The sequence below is a fragment of the Cebus imitator genome, unplaced genomic scaffold (assembly GCF_001604975.1).
Source record: "Cebus imitator isolate Cc_AM_T3 unplaced genomic scaffold, Cebus_imitator-1.0 Scaffold682, whole genome shotgun sequence".
NCBI classification, from domain to species: Eukaryota; Metazoa; Chordata; class Mammalia; order Primates; family Cebidae; genus Cebus; species Cebus imitator.
The window spans coordinates 225,190-237,439 of record NW_016107997.1 but is presented as its reverse complement, the minus strand read 5'-3'; the positions used below and the strand labels follow the sequence as shown (position 1 = coordinate 237,439).

At 38.4% G+C, this 12,250-nt stretch overlaps 1 protein-coding gene across 1 annotated transcript in view; it reads left to right on the top strand.

Annotated features, from left to right (window-relative positions):
• The window catches only part of THEGL (theg spermatid protein like), a 66,350-nt gene that overhangs the window by 29,349 nt on the left and 24,751 nt on the right, over window positions 1–12,250 (top strand). Inside the window, exons 3-4 of the mRNA XM_017518492.2 lie at window positions 576–641; window positions 5,749–5,877. Of these exons, the coding sequence (XP_017373981.1) occupies window positions 576–641; window positions 5,749–5,877 (195 nt within the window). The remainder of the gene's footprint in view (window positions 1–575; window positions 642–5,748; window positions 5,878–12,250) is intronic.

Genomic DNA, 12,250 nt, shown 5'->3' with positions numbered 1-12,250 from the left:
AAAAAAAAAAAAGAAAAGAAAAAGAAAAAGAAAGAAAGAAAGAAAAGAAAAAGAAAAGAAAAAAAATCAGGGAAAGTTCAAGGGAGCAGAGTGAAGCACAAAGCGAGTTGAGTGGTATCAAAAGTGTATTTTGCCTATTTCATAGTTTTTCCAAAGCCAGATATTCTGTCTGAAATTTGTCTGTACAATCTCCTCAGAATCCAGTGCCACCAAGCCATCTACAAATGACAATATGCTGATTGAGGTTTTTCCTGTTAACAAGTGTGCATTTTACCTCGGGTCTTCTGGGGACAATATGTTCTTTGTTTGGTTGCATAATTCATTCTTTTAATTTTAATTATGTACTATATTTAATTTTATTATGTACTATATTAGTAATTCTAGAAGTGAGAATATTGGGTCCACAGTAGTTTTGGATACTTTGAGCCTTTCAGCACTCTTCAAATCACATTAAATATAGCATTGGTTTTAGTTCTTTTTTTTCTCTCTCAGTGGGATTTGTTTGAATAGGAGTCGTCTAATGTAACCATAGTTCTTAAGCATTCTCTTTGAATTAATCATCTGGTATTTGTTAGTTGTTTTTCTAGGAAGAGAATCCAAAATCTTTCAAAGCCTAAAAAGCAATGGGGAACTCCAGATAGGTAAGGCAATATTATATGGTCTTGTTTGTAATGATTGTGTTCATTATTTCAAGTAGGTAAGTATTATTCTTACCTATCTATTATTAACCCTGTATTCCAGATTTTTCCATCCACCTCTACTTAACTGAACCAATATTGTCACCTCATTGTAGTCACCATGTAAAAGGCTAACCCTTGGTCAGTAGTCTTTAAATTTGGCTGTACATTGGAATCACCTGGTGAACTTTAATACTGACTGATATCTGAGTGCTTTCCCCAGAAATCCTGATTTAGTTGATACGGGGTGCAGCACAGATATCTGAGTGCTTTCCCCAGAAATCCTGATTTAGTTGGTATGAGAACCACTTATAGCTTGAGAACCACTGCTCAAGGGTGTGACTCCATGCTCCTTTCAAACTTTTCGTGCATTCTCCAAGTCCAGCTTTGCTGCCTGTATCTCTAAGGCTGCTATCACTAATCCTGATACCTCTAAGCCTCTTATTAGAGCATACCTGTCCTCTGGGTCTTCAGCAAGCTGGACCTTCAGTCCTTTCATGCTTGGCCAAGGGACTCCCCTTTTTCTTCTTTGGCTCCAGAGTCAAGCCTGAATATTTTTTTGAATCTCCTATTGTTTTTTTTTTTTCTTTTTTGAGGCAGGGTCTTACTCTGTACAGGCTGGGGTGCAGTGGTACAATCATGACTCACTGCAGCCTTGACCTCCCAGGCTCAAGCGATTTTCCCATCTCAGCCTCCTGAGTATCTGGGACCACATATGTAAGCCACTGTACCCAGCTAATTTTTAATTTTTTTTTGTGGAGACGGGGGTCTCCCTATGTTTCCCAGACTGACCTCAAACTCCTATGCTCAAGTGATCCCCCTGTCTTGGCCTCCCAAAATGATGGAATTGCAGGTGTGAGCCACCATGCCTGTCCTGTTGCTTTTAAAACAAAATTAGTAGACTTTAATTTTTAGAGCAGTTTTGGTTTACAGAATAACTGAGCAGAAACTACAGAGTTCCCATATTTACCACCCCTTCCCCGAGTTTTTCCTGCTACTAACATCTTGGATTATTGTAGTATAATTGTTGAAACTGATGAGCCAATATTGATACATTATTATTGATTAAAGTACATTAAGATTCACTTTTTGTGTTGTGCAGCTTTATAGGTTTGACAAATGCATAATGTATCTACCATTATAGTATCAGTATAGTTTCACGGCCCTAAAAATTACCTGTGTTCCAACTATTCCTTTCTTTTCCTCTTTCCTCCCTCTCCAAGTCCTTGGCCACTACTGATCTATTTACTGTCTCTATGGTTTTGTCTTCTCTAGAAAGCCATATAGTTGGAACTGTACAGTATGTAATCTTTCGGATTGGCTTCTTTTACTTAGTAATATGCATTTAAGTTTCCACCATGTCTTTTTGTGGCTTGATAGCTAATTTCTTTTTAAGATTATATTCTGGTGGGGCGCAGTGGCTCACGCCTGTAATCCCAGAACTTTGGGAGGCTGAGGTGGGCAGATCACTTGAGGTCAGGAGTTCGAGACCAGCCTGGCTAACATGGTGAAACCCCATCTCAATAAATAAATAAATAAATAAATAAAAGATTATATTCTATTGATGTGGGTACTATTTCATTGTATAGATATATCACAGGTTATCCATTCACCTATTTAAGCGTATCATGATTGCTTCCAATATTGGGCAATTATGTAATAAAGCTGCTATAAACATTCACATGCAGGTTTTTTGGTACATATAAGTTTTTGGCTAGTTTGGGTAAATTGCTGGATAATAAGGTAAGAGTATATTTAACTTTGTAAGAAACTGCTAAGCTCTTCCAAGTTGACTCTACCATTTTACATTTTCACAAGTAGTGAATGAGAGTTCCTGTTGCTCCACACCTTTGTCAGCATTTGGTGTTGTCAGTGTTTAGGATTTTAGCCATTCTAATAGGTGTGTAGTGGTATCTCATTGTTTTAATTTGTAATTCTCTAATAAACTAACGTTGAGCATATTTACTTAATTGTATATCTTCTTTGGTAAGGTGTTTGTTCAGATCTTTTGCCCATTTTTTAGTTGGGCTATTCATTATTGTTGAATTTTAAGTGTTCTTTGTATATTTTGGATACCATTTTTTTTATCAGATATTTGTTTTGCAAATATCATCTCTCAGTCTGCGATTTAGCTTTTTATTCTCTTAGTGATGTGTTTCACAGAATAAAAATTTTAATTTTTATGAAGTTCAGCTTACTGATTTTTTCTTTTGTGAATCATGTTTTTGGTGTTGTATCTAAAAACTCATTGCCAAACCCAAAGTCACCTGAATTTTCTCCTTTGTGTTTTTCCATAAAACTCTGAAAAGTTTTATATTTTTGTATTTTATATTTACACCTAGACACATTTTGAGTTAATGTTTATAAAAGGTGCAAGGTCTCTGCCTAGATTATTTATTTATTTTTGCATGTAGATGTCCAGTTGTTCCAGCACCATTTGTTGAAAAGACTATCATTTCTTTTTCTTTTGTTCTTTTTTTTTTTTTGAGATGGAGCCTTGCTCTTGTTGCCTAGGCTGGAGTACAATGGCATGATCTCAGCTCACTACAACCTCTGTCTCCTGGGGTCTCCTGCCTCAGCCTCCTGAGTAGCTGGGATTACAGGCATGAGCCAGCACACCCAGATAATTTCGTATTTTTAGTAGAGATGGTGTTTCTCCATGTTGGTCAGGCTGATCTCAAATTCCTGATCTCAGATGATCTGCCTGCCTCAGCCTTCCAAAGTGCTCCACCTCGCCTAGCTGAGACTATCATTTCATGATTGGATTGCCTTCAATCCATTGGCTATATTCGTGTGGATCTACTTATAGGATCTGTATTTTATCCCACTCATCTGTCTGTTCTTTCACCAATACCACGCTGCCTTGATTACTATAGCTTTATAAGTCTTGAAGTAAGATAGCATTAGTCCTCTGACTTTGTTCTTTTTCAATATTATGTTGATTATTCTGGGTCTTGTGTCTTTCTATATAAACCATAGAATCAGTTTGCCAATATCTATCTATGAAGCAACTTGCTGGGATTTTTACTGGGATTGCATTGACTATATAAACCAGCTGGGAATAATTGATATCTTAATATTGAGATTTCCTATCCATGATTATTGAATATCTCTCTATTTATATAGCTCTTCTTTGATTCTTTCGAGTTTTGTAGTTTTCCTTATATGAATCTTTTATATATATTGTTAGAATTATGCTTATGTATTTAATTTTTACAATGCTAATGTAAATATCAGTGTTTGTTTTTTTTTTTTTCCAAATTCCTATTGTTCTTTGTTGGCATATAAAAAAATCAGTAGACTTTTGCATATTAATGCTGTATCTTGCAATTTTGCTATACTCTAAAGACTAAGTTTTAAGAGGCTTAAAACTAAAAATACACTATGCATTAAATTCTCTCTTATTCATGGATAGGAACACACACATATATATTGAGTAGAGATACACACTGATAAGAGATATGTTAATGGATATTACTAGAACTGTTAAAATCTTGCAACACGCCCCAACCTGACTTGAAACCAATAGAAAAATTGGAGGCATTATTTGATTAGGGAGTAAAGTTTAGAAAAGTTAAGTAACTTACCCAAGTTCAAATTGGATTTGAATCTATATCCATTGACCACAAAGCCCATTTTTTTCCATTATATCACCCTGTCTATTTTAGAAAGGCACAGTTCCTTTAATAGCATGAGAAACCAGAGGCAAGAAAATAATTTGGGGCTATTAAAATAATGCAGAAGAGAAATAATGATAGCCTGTCCTAGAACAGTGGCCTTAAGTGTTGAGAGAAAGGTTAGAGTCAAGACATAGATGAACAAAACCTAGTGACAAATGAATTATAAAAGTCTGAGGGAGGAGTAAACGTGATTTCTAGGTTTCTGTCTTTAGAAGTAAGGCAGAATGCTTCCAGCTTTTGCCCATTCAATATGATATTGGCTGTGGGTTTGCCATAAATAGCTCTTATTATTTTGAGGTATGATCCATTGATACCTAGTTTATTGAGAGTTTTTAGAATAAAGAACTGTTGAATTTTGTCGAAGGCCTTCTCTGCATCTATTGAGATAATCATGTGGTTTTTGCCTTTGATCATTTCCATTTCCTATTGTTATCCCAACATGGAATGTGCCTCATTTCTGGCAATCTGTGCTTTTTGCTTTCTTCCATGAAGGCTTTTCAGGTTAATCTCTTACTCATTTCTTCTTTTCTGTTGATCCTATGCTCAGCAATCCTACCTATTTCACAGGGCTGTTGAGACTAAATGAACTGATATCTGTAAAGTACTGAGCCCAATGCCTGGCAAAGGATAAGTATTCTACAGATTGTAGCCAATAATACTATTCTGTTACTACTTTATTTTCTGATCACCCAGTATAGGGCTTCACCCAAAATAGGAGGATAGTGTAGACAGAATGCTCATTTTATGCCCACCTGAGTATAAACCACAGGGTTTACTTGATGGCAGAAACAGAACTATCTCTAGTCGGTTCGTTTTTGGTTGCCACATTTTGAGACAACAGATTAAATAGTAATATATATTTTTCTTTTTGTGTGTTTTAAACAGTAATATTTTAACTTCCACAAATATTATATCCATTTCAGATGCTTAGAAATCATAAGATTCTGTGATGTCGTTCTTGAAATGAAGTAAAGTCAGTATAAAAGCCATCAAGAGCCATTTCTGGCCAGGCATGGTGGCTCATGCCTGTAATCCCAGCACTTTGGGAGGCCAATGCAGGCAGATCACTTGAGGTCAGGAGTTTGAGACCAGCCTAGTCAACATGGTGAAACCCTGTCTCTGTTAAAAATACAAAAATTAGCCAGGTGTGGTAGCACGTGCCTGTAATCCCAGCTACTCAGGAGGCTGAGGCAGGAGAACCACTTGAACCTAAGCAGAGGTTGCATTCGCATAACTCCACTCCAGCCTGGGCTACAGAGTGAGACTTTGTCAAAAACAAAACAAAACAAAGCAAAACAAAACAAAACAAAACACCAGAAAAAGAATCATTTTTTAAAAGATTTTCATTAGCAATGAATTGTTTACCATTTTGTTTTTATGCTTCTTAATAGAAAACTGTTTTGGGGAAATCAAGATCCTATTCGCCCTGTTTCCCAAGGTGCTTTGAAGATTCAGCTGACCAAAAGACTTGAGAAGCTTGCCCAGCCCAAGGAAGTTTCCCACCACTATGTACCTAACAGGTTAGTGTCTGTGTGTTATCATGTTACTTTATCAGAAGTTTTTTTTTTTTTTTTTCTTTTGGAGACAGAGTCTTGTACTGTTGCCCGCCCTGGAGTACAATGGCATGATCTTGGCTCACTGCAACCTCTGCCTTCCAGGCTCAAGTGATTCTCCTGCCACAGCCTCCTGAGTAGCTGGGATTACAGGTGCATACCAACACACCTGGCTAATTTTTTGTATTTTTAGTAGAGACAGGGTTTCACTTTGTTGGCTAGACTGGTCTTGAACTCCTGTCCTCGTGATCCGCCTGCCTTGGCCTCCCAAAATGCTGGTATTACAGATATAAGCCACCACATCTGGCCATTATCAGGAGTTCTTAGGGGAACTAGACATAGAACTTTTATCTAAAAGCCATAAATTGTTCAACGTGCTGTCAAAATTTATGGAGAATTAGGGATTCTATATCTGTTTCCAATCTGATGCTACAGGTAAGCTTTTCCAGAGCAAAATCTAATATTTATTGCAGGCTTATAATATCTTACAATGCTTTGGTTTATGAAGATTAAAAAAAAAATAAAGTGAAGGGGTTATACAAGGATACTTCCAGAGCGAGGAAGATGTCTCTTCAAGATATCGTTGAAGAATTCTACAGAAGCCATTATTTTTTCAAGTTAGGGTCTCCAATTTTAGAATTAAAGACACTGCAGAAGTTCAAGGGATATCTGAAATCACCCATTCCAACTCCTGCCGAGGACTGGCCACTTCCTTCTCTAAGTTCTCACTTCGGCTTCGGTGATGCTCTCCGTCCTGGCTTCCCTCCTATCTTCTTCACCTTGCCCTCTCAATATCCTGTGTGAGGTGGTTTCTCTTTCTCTGCCACTGTTGCCCAATGTCCTGTCCCTGGCTTCTTTCTCTTCCTGCTCTAAATTCTTCCCAAACGTGGAGGTGTCCTCTCATAAGGATTTTGCTTCCATTCTTGTGGTGGTGACCTCCAACTCCTATCCCCAGCCTAAACCTCTCTCCTTATCTCAGAATTGTTGCCTTCCCCTGTGGGAAGGTGCTACAGGAGTCTCCATCTCAACATGTTTGTATCGTTCTTTAAAATAATTGAGATGATGTCATTCTATGTTGCCCAGGCTGGTCTCAAATTCATGGCCTTAAGCAGTCCTCCTGCCTCAGCCTTCCAAAGTGCTGGGATTACAGGTATGAGCAACTGTACCTGGCCAGCATGTTTGAAACTGAACTACTTTTTATTTTTTTGGAGACAGAATCTTGCTCTGTTACCCAGGCTGGAGTGCAATGGCCTGATCTCAGCTTGCTGCAACCTCTATCTCCTGGGTTCAAGCAATTCTTTTGCTTCAGCCTCCCCCAGTAGCTGAGATTACAGGTGTGTGCCACTAGGTCTGGCTACTTTTTGTATTTTTAGTAGAGGCAGGGTCTGGCCATGTTGGCCAGGCTGGTCTCAAATTCATGGCCTCAAGTAAGCCATCCACCTGGGCTTCCCAAAGTGCTGGGATTACACACTGTGCCTGGCTAGAACTGCTTTTTAATCTAATATCGAAGTGGATATTTGCTTCAGAATGATATTTACAGGTTATAATCATTGGTGTATTTGTTTGCTTGTAAAAGTTTATTCAAGATGAATTCAATAATTTCTTTTTAATTTCTTTTTTTTTTTTTTTTTTGAGACAGAGTTTCGCTCTTGCTACCCAGTCTGGAGTGCAATGGCGCGATCTTGGCTCACGGCAACCTCCGCCTCCTGGGTTCAGGCAATTCTCCTGCCTCAGCCACCTGAGTAGCTGGGATTACAGGCATGCGCCACCATGCCCAGCTGATTTTTTGTATTTTTAGTAGAGACGGGGTTTCACCATGTTGACCAGGATGGTCTCGATCTCTTGACCTCGTGATCCACCCTCCTCGGCCTCTCAAAGTGCTGGGATTACAGGCGTGAGCCACCGGGCCCAGCCTCTTTTTAATTTCTTAATGGAGATCACTTCATTTTTTCGAACACAAGAATGCCAGTTGTACATGATTAATTTCATCTTCTTTCTAGAAAATATAGAAATGATCTTTGCATGTTTGGTGACATTTTATCATTATTTTTGGTGGCATGTTACTATTACATTTAATTCAGCAAATATTTTGCCACAACAGAATACCTGAGGCTGGGTAATTTACAAAGAGAAGAGGTTTATTTAACTCATGGTTCTATAAACTGAGAAGTATAAGAAGCATGGCGCTGGGATCTGCTCAGCCTCTGGTGAGGGCTTTTCGTGCTGCTTCATAACATGAAGAAGAAAGTCAAAGGGAAAGCAAGCATGTGCAAAGAGGGAAAACCAAGGGGCATCCTGGCTTTGTAAAAACCCACTCTCATGGGCACATTCCTGTTAGAACTACGTAATTCAGTCTCAAGAGAGTGAGAACTCACCACTACCGAGAATGACATTAAGACATTCATGAAGGATCCGTCCCCCTGACCCAAACACCGCCCACTATGCCTTACTTCCCAGCATCACCACACTGGAAATCAAATTTCCTTTTCTTTTTCTTTCTTTCCTTTTTATTTACTTTTTTTCTTTGAGATGGAGTCTTGTTCTTGTTGCCCAGGCTGGACTGCAGTGGCACCATCTCGGCTCACTGCAATCTCTGCCTCCCAGGCTCAAGTGATTCTCCTGCTTCAGCCTCCCAAGCAGCTGGGATTACAGATGCCTGCCACCATGGCCAGCTACTTTTTGTATTTTTAGTAGAGACGGGGTTTCATCATGTTGGCCAGGCTAGTCTTAAACTCTTGACCTCAGATGATCTGCCCACCTTGGCCTCCCAAAGTGCTGGGATTGCAGGCATTGCCCAGGCTAGGAATCAAATTTCAACATGAGTTTTTGTGAAGACAAACAAACAGATTCAAATTATAGTACAGGGGCAAGGGCAAGTAAGACACAATTATTGCTTTTAAGGAGTTTATCATCTATTATGGAGATATACAAGGTAAATTAAAGTAATACCTAAGAAGCCTTTGGAGTTCAATAAAGAAGAGATTATATTTACTTGGGAGGGATCAAGGAGGAGAAAAAAAGCTGAATTTTCCATATCCTTAATCTCGCTTCCTAAAAGTATCCTAAATTTTCTTATGATTTCTTCCAGAAAAAATAAATAAAATTATGCATATACGTATCTTTTGCCCTTAAAAAAAAAAATATATATATATATATATATTCCTGTTTGTGTGTGTGTGTGTGTGTGTGTGTGTGTGTGTGTGTGTGTATGTTTTATGTGGCTTCTTTCTGGCAAAATCCTTGATCTTATCTCTTTTAAAATGTATTCCCCAGACTTGTTTTTCATCTAGTTTAGAAAACTCTCGGTTATTATTATTTCAGATTTTTTTCGTGCTCCTCCTTTGTGGGCTCTAGTTAGATGTATTAAACTGCCTCAAGTTTTCCCACAGCACATTGACTCTGCTTCCCCACCTCTGTGTTTTATTTCTCTCTATGTCTTCACTAATCTTTTCATCTACAGTGTAATATTTGTCTACCCAGAGTATTTTTCTTCTCACTCATTGTAGTTTTTAATCTCCAGAGCTTCATTTGTGTATTTCTATATTTCACCTTTACCTAACCTGCTCAATCTTTCTTTGCCTTCTTGAAAATATGCAGTGCAGTTACAATAGCTGTTTCAATGTTCTTGCCTACATTATAAAATATGTCATTTCTGGGTCTGTTTCTAATGATTGACTTTTCTCATTATGGGTCACAATTTACCATTTCTTTGCATACTTGGTAGTTTTTGATTGGGTACCAGATACCGTGAATTTTACCTTACTGGCTCCTAGATGTTTTTGTATTCCTATAAATGTTCTGGAGCTTTGTTCTGGGATGTAGTTACCTTATTTCTAAGCAGTTTGATCTTCTGAAGTTTTTTTTTTTTTTTTAAAGTTTTATTTCGATTAATTCACTCACCATATAATTCGCTCATTTTAAGTATTTAATTTAGTATAAAAGTGTAGTGGCTTATGCCTATCATCCTGCTTTGGGGGCCTGAAGTGAAGGACTGCATGCACTCAGTAGCTAGGACCAGGCTGGGCAACACCGTGAGACCCCGTCACTGTACTGAAAAAACAAAAAATAAAAAAGTGTATAAATCAGAGTTGGACAGTATATTCATAGGACTGTGTAATTGTCACCAAAATCTAATTTTAGAATATTTTGTCTTCCCTAAAAGAAATATTAAGCTCATTAACAGTCAGTTCTTATTCCCCTTCAACTTCACCTCCAACCCCTAAGCAACCACTGATCTATTTTCCGTTCTTATAAATTTACCTATTCTTGAAATTTCACATAAATGGAATCTTACAATATGTTGTTCTTTGTGACTGTCTTCTTTTACTTAGCACAATATTTTCAAGATTTGTCTGTGTTGCAGCACTTACCAGTACATTTGTTTTTATGACTAATATTTAAGTATGGCTTTGCCACATTTTATTTATCGATTCATCAGTTGTTAGACATTGGCCTCTTTTTACATTTTGGCAAAAGTAATGCTGCTATGATCATTGTGTTTGAGCTTTTGTGTGAATGTATGCTTTCATTTCTCTTAAATATATAGCAGGAATTGAATTGCTGTTTCACATGATAACCCTATATTTCACTTTTTGACGAACTGCTGGACTGTTTTCCAAAGTGCCTGTATCATTTTATAATCCCACCAGCAATGAGAGTTTCAATATCTCCACATCCTTACCAACACTTGTTATTATCTTTTTGATACAGCTATCCTACTATGTGTGAAGTTGTACTCATTATGATTTTGATTTGCATTTCCTTAATGATTTTTGATGTTGAACATTTTTTCATTTGTTTATTGGCATTTGAATACCTTCTTTGGCGAAATCTTCATCCAAATCCTTTGTTCATTTTTGAGGTTTGCTTTTAAGTTTTTTTTAAAAAATGAGACTGGTGGCTGGGCATGGTGGCTCATGCCTGTAAACCCTGGCACTTTGGGAGGCCCAGGTGGGTGGATCATTTGAGACTAGGAGTTGGAGACCAGCCTGGCCAACTTGGCAAAACCTCGTCTCTACTAAAAATACAAACAATTAGCTGGGTATGCTGGTGAGCATTTGTGGTCTCAGGTACTCGGGAGGCTAAGGTGGGAGGATCACCTGAGCCTGGGAGGTGGAGGCCATGATTGCGTCACTGGACTCCAGCCTGGGTGACAGAGTGAGACCCCGTCTAAAAAAAAAAATCAGTTATAGGAGATGTCTTTATTCTAGGGATAAATCTGATCCCTATTATTCTATCATGTCTGGAAGTGGAAGTCTCTTCTAAGTGTTTTAATTTAGTGAAGTATTTACTTTAAAAATATTATCATTTGTATTTCATGACACAAGGATTTATGCTGTAATACTAAGTGAAAAGTTTGAACATAAAGCTGTATATATAGTATGATCCTACTTTTATTTAAAAATGTTTATCCCTTAAACACACCAAGATATTTCCCATCTCAAGGCCTTTTTTGCATTTTCTCCTCTGCCGAGATTGCTTTCCCCGTTTTTAAGTCACTAAGACATTTTGATCCTTTAAGCCTCAGCTTAGGTCTCAGCTTTTCACAGAGACCTTCCCTGACTATTTTCTTCAGCATAACTTTCCACATTCTCACAAACCACCCAAGAAGCCTCTATTTTTGCTGAATAGTTGATGCCTTCATGGTACTCACCACAACTATTTACGGTCATGTGTTGCTTAATGACAGGGATATGTTCTGAGAAATGCATCCATAGGTGATTTAGTTGTACAAACATAAAGTGCACTCACACAAACCCAGATGGTGTAGCCTACTACATATCTGGGCTATATGGTACTGCCTGGTGCTCTTGGGCTAGAAACCTGCAGCATTTGGCAGAATACTGTAGGCAATTATCACACAATGGTAAGTATTTGTGTATCTAAACGTAGAAAAGGCAAGGAAAACTATGGTATAAAAGATAAGAAATGGTACACCTGAACAGGGCATTCTCTAAGACTGGAGCTTGCAGGCCAGGAAGTTGTTCTGGGTGAGTCAGTGAGGGAGTGGTGAGTGAATGTGACGGCCTAGGACAGGACTCCACACTACTGTAGACTTCAGAAACAGTGGAGACCAGCACTGAAGTTACGCTGTTTTTTTTTTTTTGAGACAGAGTTTCACTCTCGTTACCCAGGCTGGAGTGCAATGGCGCGATCTTGGCTCACCGCAACCTCCGCCTCCTGGGTTCAGGCAATTCTCCTGCCTCAGCCTCCCAAGCAGCTGGGACTACAGGCACGAGGCACCATGCCCAGCTAATTTTTTGTATTTTTAGTAGAGACGGGGTTTCATCACGTTGACCAGGATGGTCTCGATCTCTTGACCTCGTGATCCACCCGCCTC